This window comes from Panthera tigris, chromosome A3 (assembly GCF_018350195.1).
Source record: "Panthera tigris isolate Pti1 chromosome A3, P.tigris_Pti1_mat1.1, whole genome shotgun sequence".
NCBI classification, from domain to species: domain Eukaryota; kingdom Metazoa; phylum Chordata; class Mammalia; order Carnivora; family Felidae; genus Panthera; species Panthera tigris.
The window spans coordinates 33684640-33704809 of NC_056662.1; the positions used below are offsets into that span (position 1 = coordinate 33684640).

The window sequence follows — 20170 nt, forward strand, 5'->3', positions numbered from 1 at the left end:
CATTAAAAAATTTTTAAAAATCTGCTTAAATCTGTTTAAATTACACTTTAAAAATCCTCAACTCAAGTCAAAATACTGAGTGGATAAATGCAATAGGTATTTTTAAAAGACTTGATATCACTGATTGTTTACATACAATGGGTGAATATTAGAGTAGGTAAATTATTCCACCAAGGGGTAGAGGGCAGGAGATATAGGTGAACCAAGATTGGCTGTATGTTGATACAACTGATAAATCTGGATGATGGATGATGAGGGTTCATTGTACTACCCCTATTTTTGTGTATTTTTTAAATTTTCCTAATAGCTTTTGTCTGTCGTCTTATTAAAGTATAACTGACATATAACATTACATTAGTTTCAGGTACAACATAATGATTAAATATATTTTTTAAAAGACTTGATTAAATGGAAAGATATGCCAAGTTCTGGATGGGCAGGCTCAACATTGTGAAAATGTTGATTCTTACCCCTGATTTATTTTCCATTTTATTCCATTCCCGAACTATTTTTACAAAATATGGCATCTATTATTTTTATGTTAGGAGAAGAAAGTGGTGGGGGAGAAAGAGAGGTAGGAAAGAATGTCTGCCAAAGAATGAGACAGGAACACCTGGGTGGCTCAGTCGGTTAAGCGTCTGACTTTGGCTCAGGTCATGATCTCACAGATCGTGAGTTCGAGGTCCACGTCAGGCTCTGTGCTGACAGCTCAAAGCCTGGAGCCTGCTTGGGATCCTGTGTCTCCCTGTCTCTCTGCCCCTGTCTACCCACCTCTGTCTCTCTCTCTCAAAAATAAATAAACATTAAAAAAAAAAAAAAAGAATAAGACAAACACACATGCACACACAGGGAAAAAATGCCTTAGGAAAGGAAATAAAGGGGGAAAAAGTGTCAAATGATCAAATTCTGTAATAAGATTTAGGCACAAAGGTGCTGTTAGGTCATCATTTACAAACCCTTTTATCTCAACCTGGGCGGAAGCATGCCTGTAAATGCCATGCAATACTCAATGCAATGACGCATACAAACCAACTTTCCTGAAAAACAGTAACAAACTGAAAGTGGGCAATATTTTGATCTTTCACATTATGAGGAGGTTACAGGGGGTTAAAAAGTCAACATGATGGGTTGCATTTACTTCAAGACAAGTATTGAGATTAGGCCCAGCCCAGCAAGAGAAAGGGCTGTCCAAAGCAAGGCACACATTTCTCTGTCCAGCCAGGCCCCTAGATGCAACCAGACTTAAGCACAATTTTTCACCCTCTCTAAGGATTGTTCATACTTCTCTAGAGAGGTAGAATAGCCAATTCCAAGATGATTCTAAAAGGTCATTAATCTTCTCATTACATCTCACTGTCTAGTCCCTGAGATCCCAGAGATATATGTGGACCAGAAGACATGATCCAAGAACAATCCACTGACATCTTTGAACATAGCTGATTATAAACATGTGAATCTCTACATTTCCAGGGCATTGTATATACCTGGTGCAGTAAGTGCTCAATAAATATTTTCTGAATAAATAAATGAAAAAATTAAAAAACATATATAGTCTTTATTTGAGAAAAGTCATTTTCTATATATTTGAAAAACATTCAGGGGTGCCTGGGTGGCTTAGTTAAGTGTCCAACTTCAGCTCAGGTCTTGCAGTTCTTGAGTTCGAGCCCCACGTCGGGCTCTGTACTAACAGCTTGGAGCCTGGAGCCTGCTTCAGATTCTGTGTTTCCTGTTCCCTCTGCTCCTCCCCTGCTTTTGTGCACAAGCTCTCTCTCTCTCTCCCCCCCCCAAAAAAAATAAATAAATTTAGAAAAAAACCGTCATATGGTAGATGTTACTGGGACAAGCAGTTGGTAAACTTTAGGAAAAAAGAGGACATTTATTATTAAGTATACTTTGACAGGCATTTCTGTGTATTAGATAAGAGTACTGCCAGAGGATTCAGCAAGACCAACCACAAATTAACCATGTGACTTTGGGCAGGCAGCTTAATACTCACTCCATGCCTCAGCTTCCTCAACTGCAAAATGGGATAATAACACCAGCTACCTTAGAAGGTTGTTGGGAGATTAGATGACTTATATAAAACAGGTACATGTTAAGAACAATTATTAATACCAATTACATTTGTAATACACTGTTTGGTTTCCAAGACACTTTTATGATACATTAGCTCATCTGAACCTTACAACCTCACTGTCAAACAGGGAATGCAGATTTAAAGGACCTAGCTTAAGGTCACCTAAGACCACACAGAGTAAGAACCCAGATGGAGCATTTAGTTTTTGTTTTGTTTTTTGAGGCGGGGGTGGGGGGGGTGCTTCAGGGGAAGAGGGAGAAAGAATCTCAAGGAGCCTCCATGCCTAGCACAAAGGCTGACTGGGGCTTGTTCTCATATCCATGAGATCATGACCTGAGCCAAAATCAAGAGTCAGATGCTCAACCAACTGAGCCACCCAGGCTCCCCCCATCTTTTATTTTTTACATACCAGTCCCTAGTCTCTAGACAGGCTATTATATAAAGTGAGATTTGGGTAACATTGATCCCTAGATATAAAAATGCCACTGAGGTTATTTTAGATATTCCATTTTTTATGTAGCTGCTACCCACTGGAGACTGAGGGACTATGAATGCCATTATTTCTGAGATTTAATCAGAGCTTTTTGTGTTGGAGTGCACCAACATCATTCATTAACTTAGTGCATTCTTTGGTGGTAGAAATAAGGCAGCTGAGTCTCTGGTGTGGGAATTGGCCCACTGTTGTTTCTGCTTTTCAAATTATTAGTATTCTTTTGTATCTGAAGGACGATGATTTAGATGGTAATTGAGAACCTACTACAGGAAGGTTCTTCAGGGACCAAACGAATACAAAGAGGAAAAGTCATGACTTTCATGTGCTAATGCACTCTCTGTGTCTGTGTAAGTACGGGTATATAAATGTAATCTTTCTGTAAAACGCATGATGAAAATCATCAGAAAGGACTGATCATGATCTTTATTTATATTATTTAAAACTAGTTCATAATGTCAATCTTCTAAGAACTATAAAAGGGTTGACCTGCCATAAATGTCTTTTACATTCAAATTAATCCTTCTTTCATTTAAGAGCCTCCAAAAGGAATTAGAACCTTTACAGTCATGAAAACTATATGACAGTATCTTATCTATTTAGGCTTTTCCCAGGTGCCAGGGGTATATAAAATTAGCAAGCTTCATAAACACATTTAAAATGCCGTACGGCTAAAACACAGACTTGAATATTAATCCAAGGTTTTTAACCACTTTGGGAAACAAAATTCTAAAGCATGTTTTCGTCATCCATGTTATGCAATTCATGCATAAATTATACTTAGTTTCTGTTATACGTAAGGTAGTTGAAGGCCTGTGATTACTTTGATTTCATGAACCAACTGAATTTGGTGTGAGATTTCATTAAGTACATGAAACACATCAGAGAAAGGAGTTAACTTAAATACATTTCGTAGAAATAAAATTTTACTAAAACTACATTTTTATTCTCCCAATAATGTGCAATTTTTCTTCTTCTGTTTTGGCTCAAATTTCACCAGTGTGTCCCCATACATTCTCTTTTCTCATCCATGCAGAGATGAGATGGACAATGACTGATACAGTCGATTTTCACTTAGAACTTATTTTGCCCAAAATGCTCAAAAGAATATGTGATAATGAAGATGAAAAGGTAAACGAGGGTCATTTTTCTATGCCTTAATACATGAAACTAAATCAAAATGTCTTAGCTGATGACTTAACTACATCAAGGGTCATTCTTATATCTGGAAAACATGGGAAAACTCATAATAATCCAAGAGTTGGAAGGCTTATATTTAATTTGATTTCTTTAGAAGATCATTTCTAGGGCACTTTATCATAAAATGTAGAGAAAAAATAAAAATGGATAACTCCACAAAAATCACGTTATGTGCTAGAGAAAATAGAATTCACTCCATGGGGGCTCCTTGGTGGCTCAGTGAGTTAAGCATTTGACTTCATCTCAGGTCATGATCTCAAGGTTCTTGAGTTCAAGCCCCGTGTCAGGCTCTGTGCTGACGGTTCAGAGCCTAGAGCTTGCTTCAGATTCTGTGTCTCCCTCTCTCTCTCTCCCCACTCACACTTTGTCTCTCAAAAATGAATAAATGTTAAAAAAAAAATTAAGGAAAAAAAAAAAAAAAGACAAACCCTCAATGAAGGCAGGGACTGGTATATTGCTTATACCGAGCCAGAACAGAGCCTGGCAGGTCCTGGACCACAGTAAATATTTAATACATTAATGAACAAATGGGAGATGATAGTGACTCTCCTTAGTATCTAAGACAATATATACAGGTGTTACCTCAGTGATACACTTGAGGAAGCTCTTGATTAAAGGAACAACTAGTCTATTGAATAATAGACTGTAATAGACAGTAATTCGTTTACTTAAAGTATTTATTGAATGTGATAGTTATTAAGGCTCTGGAGATAAACAGGAAAAAGAAAAAATTTCTTTCTCTACTGAAAAGCTTATTGTCTAGAGGAAGAATCAGAGAAGCATATAAATTAATTTATAATTACGAGTTGTGATAAGGGCCAGGCTAGGTACAAACAAGGCAAAGTGAGAATTTTCCTGGGTGGTTGGGGTGCAGAAAAGGCAGAGCACCTGTATGAGTGGTGAAGAGTGTCAGGAATGAGCATATAGCAATAATGCTCCTCATCTGGAGAATCTAGAGACGATAAAACCATGGGTGGGTCGTTGAATCCCACAGGGAAAAGGCCTCCCTTAATGGTGCACCCTTTATGGTGCTGGCCAGCTGACAGCCTAAGCATGAACCGGCCAGGCTTTGTACCTTCCTCCCCTAGGTCCCTGCTATTCTCCTAGGTTTGCAGCAGGAACTGCAAAGCTCAGGCCTGCGTTCTAGTTCTGGCCTTGCCAATCACTTCCTAAGGATCTGGCCTTGGCCAAAGCTTTAACCTTTTCAAGTTTCATCTCCCCTAGTTAACGAGAATGCTAACTCTGCACCAGATTGCTGGGATGATGAAATAAGACAGCATTCAGGACATGAAATGGAAGCAATGTAACTGTTTACTGTGACTGAGATGATGATGATCATAGAGGTGATAATGTGGATAACCCTTTGTGGAAACAATCTGAAATTAAATACTTCTATGTTCACTTATGAGCTATTCTTTTTCATGTTTTTAAATACCCATAACAGTACCCAGGGCAGTAGTTTTCAATCAGAGACATTTGGAAATGTGCATAGGGAATGGAGATGATTAAAATTTTTTTGATGTCACATGAACACTAGAATGTGATGGGTAGAGGCAGTGATGCTGACGGTTCTGCAACAGGCAGGCCATCCCCACATATCAAAGAACTGTCCAACCCAAGATGCCAACAGTGCCCTGATGAGAACCACTGCTGAATGCCTGACAGAGAAGAAGCATTCAGGAAACATTTGCTAAATAAATGAATGCTGTATCTGCTATTTATTTCCTTCAGAGCACAGTAGATTGACTGTCCCTTGAAATCAAAGAATGTCGTTCATTCATTTTCATCTTCCAAGACCCCCAAGTCTAAACTTGAAACATAACAAGCATGTAATGACTATCTCTTAAACATTCAATCCACATATCACTATACTCTATTAAACTTCAAAAAATTATGACTATCTGACAAGCTAAGGTGATGCTGCTTGAAGACATTCTCTTCGGGAATAAGAAGGATTTTGGAAAAAAAGTACTAAAACTTAGAGGTTCTAAGGATATAAATGAGGCTTCCCTCCATCACAGTGACTAATTTAAATTAGAATCAAGTCAGAAAAGGTAGTATTTTATAAAGATCTATAAGCTTTACAGAGGTAAATTAACCCAAAGATATACTTTTCTTCTGGATATCAGTTTAAAAGTAGGCAGGTCAGGGCCCCTTGGGTGGCTCAGTTGGTTGAGTGTCTGACTTGATTTCAGCTCAGGTCATGCATGATCCCAGGGTCATGGAATCGAGCCCTGAGTTGGGCTCCATGCTGAGTGTGGAGCCCAGTTAAGATTCTCTCTTTCTTGGGGCACCTGGGTGGCTCAGTCGGTTAAGTGTCCCAACTTCGGCTCAGGTCATGATCTCATGGATAGTGGGTTCAAGCCCCACGCTGGGCTCTGTGCTGACAGCTCAGAGCCTGGAGCCTGCTTTGGATTCTGTATCTCCCTCTCTCTCTGTCCCTCTCCTGCTCACACTCTGTCTCTCTCCCAAAAATAAGTAAACATTTAAAAAACTAAAAAAAAAAAAAAAGATTCTCTCTTTCTCTCCCTATGCCCCTCTTCCCTGCTTGTGCTCTCACTATATATATAATAAAATAAAATAAATATTTTTTTAAAGAAGGCAGATCAAAATTAAGCTACTTGGATATCTACTTATTTCTTTGGGGTGGGGGGGAAACACCAGAAAAATATATAGAATGTACATTTTTGTGTGTCAAAAGAACAAAAGCGGTATTCTCAAGAACTGATACAATGGGAACCAAAAAAGTTTAAAATAGTAAAAGGTTACAAAGTAACTGAATAAAGGATAGTATGAAACAATGGAAATAGAAAAAAAGAAAACTTCAGAAGGTATTCTAAAGATTATATGTACTCTTTCCTAATCCTGAGAAAGGGCAAACTTTTCATCAGAGGTTAGGATGAGAAAAGTACAGCAAGCCAATCATAGAGACATGGCAGAAATAGGGATTAAAATTATAAAACAATATATGAAAGCAAACAAGAAGAGAAAAACTGAATATACAACAAGCATTAAAGAAAATGCAAATAATAATGGGATAATTTTTCAGATTTTTTAAAAAAAGTTTTCAGAATTGAAATGGTGAATTACTACAAATATATTTTAACTGATATTTCCCCTTAACAGAGAAGTGCTTTTTAAAAATTGAAAATTCAATTGCAAGTTTCCAAAACAATTGACTGTTTTTAAAACAAAGAAAATATAACAAATTAAATTTCATAACAGGAGTAGAAAACACTGCTAGGTCCTTAAAAACAACTGAAATTATCAATACCAGTATAACCAAAAATTGTATTATAGGAGCTTTGTATGAAGTGGGATATGAGAAAAAAATCCCAGAAGAGAAGTAGGATATAAGCAAATGAACAAATAAAGAAATGTCATTCACAGTAATGTCAAATTTTTCATACTATCAGAAAGTCTCCTAATTGCTTCTTTAGAAAAGTTAAATGCATCATCTGTAGACCCCTCACAATCTCCATTTATTATGATCTGTTTACTTGAAAAAAGTGTTGAAACGGTAGCTAGTATTAACACATTTGGCTTTTCTCTGTTCTATACATCAGCAAAAAGATTCTGATAGGCTATTTGAGTGAATTCTTAGAAATTTATGGTAGGCCTGTAGTGGTTGAGAATATAATGAATTTTCTATTTTTTTAAGAAAAAATAGAAAATTTGTGAAAATAGAAAATAAGAAAAAATAGAAAATTTCCTCCCTTTGTGAAAGGGAGGAAAGGGGGTATCACAAACAGATAAGAGCAACAATATTTCTTCAGGACTTAGGTTCTATTATGTAGAAAAAATTTGGATACAATGGTTTAAATCTTCTTTCCTTTAGAGCCTCCCTTCATAGTGACTTATTCTGAAGTGTACCCAATGAAAAGGGAACTTCTAAAATGATCTTAGGCACAATACAGCTTACTTCTGGGTTCTAAGTCCCATCTTTCATCACAGCCCAACATATTCCATGCGATGGACACATGGCAAGTTTAGATCAATTGGTTACTATGTCTGGGCTTGAACATTTATGAAAAGTTTAATTTGACAGTCGACGTAGCCAAACATACGAGTTGTTGGCTGTTGCACGTTTACAAGCTTCACATGGCTTACACTCACGTGAGCTTTAGCTTGTTTAGTTCTTTTACTAAGAAAAAAAAAAAAATAGAGAGATGGTTATTCCAAAAAGGAGCTATAAAGGAGTTGAGGCCTTTCTGTTTTGACCTTCATCACGTACATACACAAACTCAGTTTTAATCAGAAAACTGGCATCTACAAAGCTCCACCGTATAAGCACCTACTCTCAAAAAGAACTCTTTGTAGTACTAGCTGACAAAATGCAGTCTAAAATCTTACAATTATTACAAACATGACAGTCTTGAATAAAGCTCCACTTACGTTAAAAGCTTCTCTCTTAAATGGAAAATGACCTCTTCATCTTCATCCTCCTCATACTAAACTCATTAAGTAGTTTAATAAGTGCTTCATGACTACATATTTCCTTAATCATTTCATTGGTTCATTATGACACCAAAGGCATTTTACTTTCAGGTCTTTCTATCACCTTCTTCGTGGACAAAAGGTAAATGCATGTTTGAAGGGGTAATGTGTACTATGTTCTCTGAACAGCGTAATCTGCTAAGGGACTTGTAACTTTGGGCCCTGATCTCACACTGAGGTTTTCACTCCATACGCATCTATTTGCAACTGAAATTGAGAAAATCAAAATGTGGTCTTGGACAAATAAAGGAAAGATCCAATTCTGTGTGTCTGTGTCCTCAAGGTAAGATTAATGGCAAAATAGTAGTGATCAAGTATATACATGATCTGAAACTACAGTCTAAGGAGTTAAGGTATCATTTCTCCAGATGTTCTTCATACTCCCCACAAGCCCACCGTGATGGTCTCTGAAGCCTGTTCAAACATCCTCCCATGGTCTCCTTCAAGGCTTTTTCCAAAGGATCACTTTCTTCCTAGAAGTTAATTTTAAGCCATGTGCCTGTTCCTAACTCAAAACTGTATTTTCCCATCTCCTTCAAGCAAAGACACTATCCACAGTTTACCTTCTATTGTTCAAAAGGGGCGATGTACTAATGTCCCTTTCTTTATTACACTAGCACAATTATCTACCCAGAAATCTCTACCTCTAAAAATGATAAGGAATATCAACATTTATTTGAAATCTTGTTCTAAAACTTCAAAAACACCCCCATCTTCCTGTTTTATTTTTCACAATGACATCTCGGAGAATTCAAAATGAAAACCAAAATACTTTGCACTAGCTGGTGTGCCCTTCACGGTCTGTAATTATCCATTCAACAAATATCCTGCGTAGCCCGTGCTACGTATTTGTACTGGGCGTTAATTTCACTGAATGGCAGCCCTTTTCTCTTCGTACACACCTGTACCAAAAGCACGCGATTTTCTCACAGATTTCCTCCATTTCCCCCGACTCCCCTTGGCACGCTGCCCACCCCATCCCTCAACTCTTGCCCCCGCCCCCACCACCAAAGGCAGGGGGCTTAGCAGGCGAGGGGGGCGGCGGGTGCGGAGAGAGGCGGGATGCTCCGCACCCGCAGCTGTCACCGCGGAGGGCCTGGCGCGCATGCGCAGCGTGAGCAGGCGGCCCCCGCGCGGCGGGCCGCCGGGCGGGCAGTGGCGGAGCCCAGCGGGCGGTGCGGACTCCACAGCGGCCCGCGCGGCTCTGGGAGGGCGGGGCCCAGGGGGGTAGTGTGGCGTGCGGGACGTGCGGGCACACTCACAATTTCAGCATCCACTCGCCCTCCATCACCAGCGTCCAGTTGGAGGCGGTCATGGGCCGCACCCAGCTCCGCTCCTCCGGCAGCGCGGCCTGCGCGGGGCCGGCCTCCTCCGCCACCGCGACCCGGGCGGCCAGAAGCGCCGTCAGCAGCGGGCCCCAGTGCCCGCCCGCCATGTTGGCGCGTGGAGCGAGCCTCCTCGGCAGGGGACGTGGCGAGAGGAAGCGATGGGCCCGGAGCCTCGCTAGCTCGCAAGCCCGGGCCTTTCCAGGTAGTCGGAGGTGGTGCCGGGCCGCCCCGCCTCCGCCCCGCCGCACGAACAGTCCCAGCTTACAAGGCGGGCAGTCAGCGCCGCCTCTTATCCTCCTGGTCCCGCCGAGGCCACGCCCCCTCCCGCCTCCCCCTGCCGTTGCCCCGGGTGTCGGTTGCCTGGGCAACGGCCGCCCTTTCTTTCTGACACCACTCCCCCCTTCCCCCCCGAAAATAAACAGATGACCCAATGTTGCCTAAGTTAGAACAGGCGCCTCATGCACCCAGGCTCCAGTACTGAGGTTGGCGCGCGTGGGGTTTTCTAAAGAGAATCGCGGCCAGTAATTAAAAAATTCACCCCCTATTCTGTGGCAGCGAGAACAAGAATGGACTGCAAAGTAAACCTATTTATAATGAGGAGATGGGAGGGTGTTTGGCCGTGGCCTCTTGCTGGAAGGGAGAGGAAAATTTAAGTACTCTCTGCATGTGTATATTGAAGTATCACTACCTTATTGGAGATAATAGTGAAACCGGACTCTGCAATTGTATCTTTTATTAATTTAAATTTTAAAAGAAACTTTTAAAACATGAGTACTAACATAAAATGAGTCAGTGAATAAAAGACTATTGGCAGTTGGAATTACATGGGTCTCGCACGGCTCTTGGCTACAGTTCATCAGATCTAAAATGAAAGCAGCCTAAATGATTTCCAAATTTCTTTGCAGATACACATTAGATGCATCTATACCTTGAGATCACCACACCCTGAGTATATGTATGACTGAGTTACAATTAGAAGGTGACTGAGCTTTTTCAAAGTGTGCTTTATAAAAATTTGCTAGCTGTGCAAAGCATAAAACTGAGTAATGTGGTCAATACATGGTGAAAAAGTGTGATTTCTATCCCGGGCTTACAACAAAGACAGCTATAAAACTAACAGTACTGCAGGGCATATGAGATCAATCTCCAATCAGTACTTATAGGAGAGATAGGTTTAATTTTGCCTTCAGAGAAGATCTTACTTTAATAAGGTGTTAATTGGTAGTATCTCAATTCTATGTGGAGCTAGCCCTTATAAAAATATAAGACATTTACAATCTATTGTAAATTTGGAAAATGTTCTTGCAATAAATGTTACTAAGAATCACTGTTATTGCCTGCAGATCAATCCTATAAACTCATTAGAAAATATTTTGCTTATAAAAAGAAATTTCATACACAGGAATTCTATCATTCTTTTCAGTGAAACTTTTGTATATGATATGTGATTGGTAGAAAAAAGTCTTAAAAATAGAATCTGCTATTAAGGAGTAACAATTTTGGGGGCAGCTGGGTGGCTCAGTTGGTTAAGCATCTGACTCTTGATTTCAGCTCAGGTCATGATCTCATGGTTCATGAATTCGAGCCCTGGGTCAGGCTCTGTGCTAACAGCTCAGAGCCTGGAGTCTGCTCAGATTCTGTTTCCTCCTCTCTCTGTCTCTCCCCTGCTTGCGCTCTGTTTCTCTCAAAAAGTAAATAAACATTTAAAAAAATTAAAAAAAAAGAAATAACAATTTTGTTAATTTTGTTGGGTGTGATAATGGTGTTATAACTATATTTTTAAAAGTCTTTATTGGTTACAGATAGTAAAATACTTATGTGTGAAACAATCTGGTGTCTAGAATTAACTTAAAAATACTCCAGAAATAAAATTTGGGGGATGGAAATAGGATGGATAAACATAAGTGATACAACATCAATCTGTGCTGAAGCTAAGTTCATTTTTGCTTTTCTCTACTTTTGTGTATGCTGGAAAACTTGCAAAATTTAAAGTTAAAGAGAGTATCTGGAGGCACAAAGGAAACTCATTGCTGAAGCTCTTTCTCTTTCTAACATAAGACATGTATTCAAGGATTGCATTTCCTGGCTTTCAGAGTAAGTCAGTAGGAAGAAATATAGGAAGAATGTATGGGAGCAAAGGAGCAAAAGGGTTGCACAGAGCAGGGTAAAGGCAACTGCTGTCCAGTGATTGGTATCTGAGCCTTGACACTTCTTACCTATGTGACTTGGGGCTAAAACTAGTTACTACGGGGTTTCTGTTTAAATGCAGGTAATAATAGAACCTCCACATAAGGTGGCTGTGAAGTTTACATGGGGTAAATATAATGCCTAGAACATGGTATGATTAATAAAGTTTATGTCTTGTTATCTGGAGGCAACAACATACTATAACACTTCTAAGTCTATCTTTCCTAGATTAATGTCAAATTTGCTTTTCATGGTACACAAAAGCCTTCACAATCCAGCTTCAGTCTTGCCCACTTTGCATGCTGCCATTCCCACAATCCTCTGCCCCATAGCTCTATTCCCCATTCCCCAGGCACATCAGGAATCTGCTGAAGTCTTTTGGAGTGTGACTTGAGGTCAGGTTGACAACCTGCTTCCCCTTTCTAGGGTTGAAGAGGGAGTTAAAATCCAAGTGTCCTTGTCTCCTTCCCCAGATCTGCACGTTTCTCACCCATGCATCACATTTCTGTCACAGGATATTGGCCATTCCTGAATTTACTGTGTAATCAACATCACATTAATCTAGTTATAGTCATTGTGTCCATAGAAAACCTCGGTATGCTGGCATTTTTTGGGCAAAGAGTTAGCTTCCTCCCTGCCCCTTTTTGTAACTTCACTCCAGTTATCTCCTCTTTCAACACCCTTCCTCACCTACCCATTCTGTGTGGATCTTTCTGAGTCCATGGCCCAGCAGCGAGAACCTGCCAAAGAACTAGTTTGCATGACTAGCACCTCCCAGAAGAGCAGGGAGGGGTACCCAGCAGTAATGATGCCACAGCCACTGTCTCATTATATCCATGACCTCTAAAATAATAATAATAATAATAATAATAATAATAATGTACTTGTATGCCTTGTTGCTTTTCATTCTGCTCAGAACCTTCTTCTCTAGTAGCCTAGCGAATCATTATTCAGCCTCTATCATGTAGCTCACATTTTACCTCCATAGCCATAGAGAATTAGCTGCTATTTCTTCTCAGATCCAATAGCTTTTCTTCCATATAACTTGGTCACACCCCTCTTTTGTATTATAATTACATGCACTTATGACCCTCTTTCCCCACTACTCCAAAGTTTAGTGCTTTGCCTTATTTATCTTTGTGTGTCCCACATAGCAGACTACCCATCTCCTAGGGGTGAAGGAGTAGGCAGCCTCCCACATGGCCCCAGTATCTCTACCTCCTGGTGTTTAGGCCCTTATGTAATTGTCTTCCCTCGAGTGTGGGCTGGGCCTAGTGCCTCACTTCTAATAAACAGAAAAATGACAAAAATAATGGGATATCATTTCTGGGACAAGTTTACAAAAACTGGAACTTCCATCTCTTTATCTCTGTCTTGCTCACTCTGAGACTCTGTATGGAGAGCTCCATGTGACTAAAGGAGGCCTTCAGCCAACATTTCATGAGGAACTGAGTCCTCGATTCAGTCAGCTTGGAAGAACTTAATCTTGCAAATGAATAACCACGTAAGTGACCTAGAAGCAGATCCTTCCTCTCCTCTTGAGATGACTGAGCCTCATAAGTGACCCAAAGCCAGAGGGACAAGCTTAACTAGGTCCTCTAACCCACAGAGAGTGTGAAGAAATGTTTTTCTCTTTGTTTGTTTTTATTTTGTTTTCTTTAGTTGGCTCTATGCCCAACATGGGGCTTGAACTCACACCCCCTAGATCATGAGTTGCATGCTTTCCTGACTGAGCCAGCCAGGTGCCCCATAAATGTTGTTTTAAGCCACCAAGATTTGGTTGGGGTAATTTGTTACACAGCAATAGGGAACTAGATCAGTGCTCAATCCTTTTTATGTGTAAAGTACCTACTGACAATTTTAAGAAGTTTGGTCCCAGATACTGGGAGAAAGAGCTTTTACCACTAGAGCAGTTCAAATGGTGATACTGTGGGGCAGCTATAGTCACATGAAGTATACGGTTCCTACCCAGAAAAGGAATTTTTTGGACTGTGATGAGGGGACACTATAGCAGGAGAGAGAGAGAGAGAGGAAGAATGTGATAGATGCCTATCCGATTCCCTTCTCTTTCTCAGCCTGCAGAGGAGTATGCTTCTACACCCCCTATGCAGTGTAAAAGTTCTGGCTAATGGGCTGCAAGCCAAAAGGATATGTATATACCACTTGAAGACTGAAGCATTTAATCTCTAATGTGAGACCCTCCAGTAGAAGCAGGAAGCTCCTACTGTCAAACTTTTAGAGAAAAGACACAGTCTAGGAATCTACAAGACCAGAGAAGCCTAGGTTGCTAAAATGCCCCACGGAGAACTGTTGCCCCTGAAGGTCCCCTGGATTTTCAGTGGATTTTACATTGGCAAGAAATACACTGTCATTAAGAGAAAATTATGAGAAACCTATTCAGGTTAGCTATTACTCCATAACTACCTCAATATCAAGTCTCATGGTTTTGAGGGCTGATGGGCATGGTTGGGTTGTTTTTGCTTGGGTTTCTGCATATGGTGAAAGACATTTGGAAGCTAAGGGTAGAGTTATTTGAAATCTTTTGCACTCTCATATCTGGTACCTGGTACAGAATGGCTGGAACAGCTGGGGACAGATGAGACATCTCTCCTATCCATACATCCTCTCCTTGTGGCTACTTAGGCTTTCCTTCATCATGACAGTCTCAGCGCTGTCATACTTTCTCTAGAGTGAGTTTCCAGAGACCTAACTGGAAGCTGCACTGCTTTTTAAGACTTCACTTCAGAAGTCTGAGAATGTCAGTCCACTACACTATATTGGTTAAACAAACCACTTAACTCCAGCCCAGATTAAAGGGAAGAGGACGTTACCCCATAACAAGAAGCAGGAAAATAAAGTGTGGCCATCTTTCATCTATCAAAAAGTCACCCTGAAAACTTGGGGTTATCACTGAAGGATCACGTAACCCAGTTCTGACTAACCCAGTATCTTCCTTTTAGGACTTGGTCAAGAATAGCTGAAAGGGTGTTTTGGGGTGATATTTCCAGAACGCAGCATAGGAACTACCTCTTCCCTTTTAACTTTTGTTAAAGTTGTATTAGGTATTTATTTGCTGTATTAGGTATTTATTTGCAAAAAAATTAGGTATTTATTTAAAAAAAAATGTATTGGAAAAAATGGCTTTTAAGCATTGGGAAGCTATACTCTTTCATGCCGTTTTATTTAAGTACTCATGGGACTTCGCAGGATTTTTGTTGGGCTTATTCCAAAAAGATTCAAAAGAATGTAGTAAGATTTATATAAACATACTCATAAAGGTGAGCTATCTTTCATACTCTGAACTCTTTTTACACATTGAATAATGAATTTAAGAAAACAGTTTACCAAGTGAGATAAAAGTATATATTCCAATCCATATCTGCACATATATTTAGAAACTTTTAATGCATAATAGCAAGCAAAGACCTTCCTAAATTGGCAACTCAGGACTTGATATCAAGAAGATAATGCAATGAGAGATAAAGAGAATATATTCAGATTACGAACTCTATAATAATAGGGTAAGTAAGTAATATACAACAGTTTCCTATTGAGGATGGTTAAACCAATATAGAAATATTAAATAAGCTATGTAGTGCTGTAAAATTAGCCCATGAGGTAATAATAGTACAGGAATTTAATTACACAAACAGATTTGCTAAATGCCTTACAGGAACAAGAGGTGGAGGGAAAATTTAAATAGGACACTTCCTAGAACAGATGGTAAGAGAAACCATGAAGAATGGAAATACATTGAATTATCCCAGGTTAGTGACTAGAAATGAATTCAGAAAAAGGATAAATCTCTACAAAATAGCAATCCCAGGACCACCACTTGGGGAAAGAGAATCAACCAATTCTCTTGGAGCTAAGGAAGGCTACATACAAGGGAGATATATATAAACCAATTCTCTTCCTATACACCAGTAAGAATTAATTTTAAAACGTAATCTGGACAAGGGGAGCCTGGGTGGCTCAGTTGGTTAAGCATTTGACTTTGGTTCAGGTCATGATCTCATGGTTTGTGAGTTTGAGCCTGGTTGAGCCCCACATCAGGCTGTCTGCTGTCCATGCAGAGCCTCCTTCGGATCCTCTGTCCCCCTGTCTCTCCGTACTTTCCCTGCTTGTGCTCTCTTTTTCTCAAAAATAAACATTAAAAAATAAATAAATTGGGACACCTGGGTGGCTCAGTCAGTTAAGCCTCCAACTTTGGCTCAGGTCATGATCTTGCAGCTTGTGGATTTGAGTCCCACATCAGGCTCTGTGCTGACAGCTCAGAGCCTGAAGCCTGCTTTGAATTCTGTCTCAGTCTCTCTCTGCCCCTCACCCATGCTCACATGCACACTCTCTCTCTCAAAAATAAATATTTAAAAATAAATAAATAAATAAATAAAATATAATATGGACAATAAAAAGATAATATGGACAAAGATCTTATTGAAGAGCAATAAAAATTACCAGAAAAAAAAGCTAAAGAAACATGCAAGACATATGAAAAAAACAGGACGACTTTATATTATGGAGATGTCAATTTTCCCAAATTAGTTTGTAAATCTAATGCAGTATGATTCAAATAACAGCCTTTTATACAGATCTTTTATACAGAATTCTAAAAATTTGTCTTAAAAAGTTAATCTTGGGCACAGGATTTTGAAAAAGATCAATGATGTAAATATTGCCCCTTCAGGTATTAAAGTATGCTATCAAGTTACAATAAAATGGAGGTAAATAGGTAATAGCAAATAGGCAAATGAATCAGAGTAAAGATTCAAGAAACAACTATATATAGACGAATATATATGTATAAGGTGATATATTAGTTAGGAAAAGGTATACTTAGGCTGCAGTAACAAACAGTCCCCCAAATCTCAAAGGCTTAACTCACAAAGCTCATGTCTCTGCCACACAAATTCCATCTTGGATCTAAGAGATTCTTTAGAGAAGCTGAACCCTGGGCAGGGTTGACACAATACAAGCTGCTTCAATCTTATGGCTCTTGCATCTCAACATGAGTCCTCCTCTATGATCAATCATAGTAGAAAAAGAGAAAAGTAAAAGGCTTCAAGAAGCTTTTTTGGCTTCCTCAGTCCAAAAGCTGCACATAACAGTTTGACTCATAGTCCATTGGCCAGGACTAATCATAAGACAGCCTAATTTCTAGGAATGGTGGTTGTCCTTAGAAACTGAAGATTAATGTTACACTAATAATGTCCACAAAAGGCACTTCAAATCAGTGAGAAACATTAGACTAATGCACAGTAGTGCTAGGAAAACTTCCTCTTCATCTCTCTCTCTCTCTCTCTCTATATATATATATATATATATGCATCTCTATCATAATCTAAACACCAAAATAGATTTCAGATTCACAAATGAAAAAAGCACAAAATAACAAATGCTCTTTAAAAAGTTTTGGGAGGATACTTCTAGAATCATTGGTGGGCAAAGTCTTTTTAAGTAACACATGAAACATTGAGGTCATAAAAGGATTCTGATAAGTTTGCCACACAGTAAATATAAAATTAAGCCAAATTGGGCAAAATGATCTGAAATATACACAAAGGTTTCATATCCCTAAAATTCAAGAAGTTCTACTAATAATTAAGAAAAAGAAGTACAACCCAAGAGGAAAATAGAAAAGATTATAAATAGCCAGAGAAGAATAAATGAAAATGGCAGATGAATATGAAGAGTTGCTTGAGCAAAAAGCTCATCAGGAAAGTATATTTTATAGTTATTAATATAGTTTATTTGGTGATTCCCAATGATTCCTCTTTGGATTCAATCAAGTGTGATTAGAATAAACCACGCCAGTTTCATAAACTCCCCAGTGGACTCTAAATACTTTCCTTTTGTAACTACTCGCCTTCCTCACTTAAAAAAGAAATGTTTATTTTTTTATTTTTGAGAGAGAGAGAGCTAGAGATTCAGCGGGGAGTGGGGGTGGGTAAGGGGAAGGGAGAGAGAGAGAGAGAGAGAGAGAGAGACAGAGAGAGAGAGAGAGAGAGAGAGAGAGAGAGAGAGAGAGAGAGAGAAAGAGAGAGAATCCCAAGCAGGCTCTGAGCCATCATTGGCACATCATTGATGCAGGGCTCAAACTCAGAAACTGTGATCATGGCCTGAGCCAAAACCAAGAGTCTGACGCTTAATGGACTGAGCCACACAGGTGCCCCTCACCCTCCTCACTTTTCAGTTATATTCTCTGATTACAGGATATTCAGGAACCTGGCATGTTTGTATCAATTTTAAAGTAGGATTAAATGAAAACTGGGAAAGAGGTATGCATAATGTTTATTCTATAGCAGTTGTGTGCCACAAATCTAGCAAACTGTACACAAAAGGGAAAATAACATTAATGAATCCAAGTATAACACTTGCCTATAATGCTTGGTGATCTGTACTAATCACTGGGCCTAGAGATTTCATTCAACAAATTTCATGGAGCATATATTGTGTATAGGTCTTATGCTAGATTCTGTGAGAGCAAGAGAGGCATGAGTCTCTGTTCTTAATGTGCAAGGCATTGACTGATAACACATGAAACAATAAAATTTAAGTAATGTTCAGAAAATACTAAGTTTTAGATGGTGTAGAGCATTTCAGAATAGGAAGGCTGAGAACACGCCAGTGAACATAATGAACTTGAGTGCTACTCTGAAAAAGACATAGGAATAAAGAGGGGCAGATGGAGAAAATGATACAACGGCATGAAAGTCTAAGAACATCAAAGTTCAACTCTCAACCTTAAAAAAAAAAAATCCAAACCACGTTTATTATGAACAAGTATCTGTTATCTTTTGGCATTTGAAGGTCGGGAAATTAGAAACTATATTTGTGTGCTTAACACATTAAGTCACTATTTATTTTTATTGTAGAGAAGAAACTGGAAGGAACAAAGATGTCCTTTGAGTTTATTGCTCTGCTCCAAGGCAACAAAACATTTTAATTAAACTGTCAGCTCTTGTGTGTCTATACAAGAATTCATTGTACATATCTCATTTTGGTAAATATTTCTTGATATATGAAGCAAATATTTCCCCAGATACTTAAATTATGATTTTTAAAAAAATTTGTTTTGTGTACATTTTGGTGAAGGTAGGAAACAACTGTTCACCACTGAATAAACTTAATTTTATACTCCTAATGTTTAGTCTCTGTCCCTATTTTAAGCTCCTCTTCCTTTGTCATTCTATAAAATTCTAAAATCCAATATTAGACAAAGGTAATCATTAAAATATTAGAGAATGCAGGTCTAGAGTTCAATATCTTGCATTTTACCTAAGAAAATGCTTTGGGATAACTGCTAGGGAATAATTTATACGTTCCTGATAAAAATTGGAAAAATAGTCAAAGTCTGTGGTATCAGAGAAAATGTAACTAAAATGTAACTTAAAACAGGAGTCTGTATTTCACCTAAATCACTAGAACAATTTATTACTGAGGAATAAACAGAATACTTTAAAATTATAAATGTAGTAGGATAGATTCTGTATAACGTCCTTTTAGGTTAAGCCAGGAGGTATAATGGTAGATGTTTAACAGCCCACATCTCTGAGGCTGGGAAGCCTTGATTTGTTGAGTTTGCCAGTTTCTAAGTTCTGCCACCATGGCTGATTTCAGACCACCAGCTTAATGTCCTCCAGCTGATAAAATTTCTGAAAACATATTATTTGTTCTGTAAAATCTGATACAAGATAACTCCAGCACCCCACTGCAAACACTGAGAAATGATACTATACTACCACTTAACGAAATGCATCTCCTTAACTTAATATTCTAAATACTAAAAGTACGGATTTAAAAACTCTAATAAAATACTTAAAAAAATATATTAGAGGCGCCTAGGTGGTTCAGCTGGTTGAGTGTCCGACTTCGGCTCAGGTCATGATCTCACGGTTCATGGGTTGAGCCCCATGTCGGGCTTTGTGCTGACAGCTCAGAGCCTGGAGCCTGCTTCAGAGTCTGTGTCTCCCTGTCTCTCTGCCCCTCCCCGCTTGTTCTCTCTCTTTCTCTCTCTCTTTGTCTCTCTCTCAAAAATAAATAAACATTAAAAAAAAGACAACATGTACTTGAAAACATCTGTAATATTAAATGTGCATTATGTTGTCAAGTTTTCAGCTTCTACCTTTTATTACCAATAAAAACGGAAACAAATCTAAGTAACACTTACAAATACTTGATTTTCCCATACTAATGGACCAGAAATAGTAAACTAATTTTATTTTCAGATGTTTAGTTTGAAAGTATAAGACTTCCTTGATTGATCTTTTTCTAAGCTGTACAAAAGACAGAATTTTCATCACATCATTAAAGGTGATTAAAAAGTCCTCTTCAGAATGCAAACTGGTGCAGGAACTGTGGAAAACAGTGTGGAGGGTCCTCAAAAAGTTA

The 20170-nt window shown here is 38.9% G+C and overlaps 1 protein-coding gene across 2 annotated transcripts in view; it reads right to left on the reverse strand.

The window, feature by feature from the left end:
• TMX4 (thioredoxin related transmembrane protein 4) overlaps positions 1-9902 on the reverse strand; it is a 43848-nt gene extending 33946 nt beyond the window's left edge. The window contains exon 1 of one of the 2 annotated variants that reach the window (XM_042980901.1): positions 9527-9902. In XM_042980901.1, coding sequence (XP_042836835.1) covers positions 9527-9699 — 173 coding nt within the window. In that variant the 5' untranslated portion in view covers positions 9700-9902. Of the gene's footprint in view, positions 1-9166; positions 9259-9526 lie in introns of those variants that run through there. The other variant, XM_042980902.1, reaches the window with a different exon arrangement.
• Positions 9903-20170: the final 10268 nt, after the last annotated feature.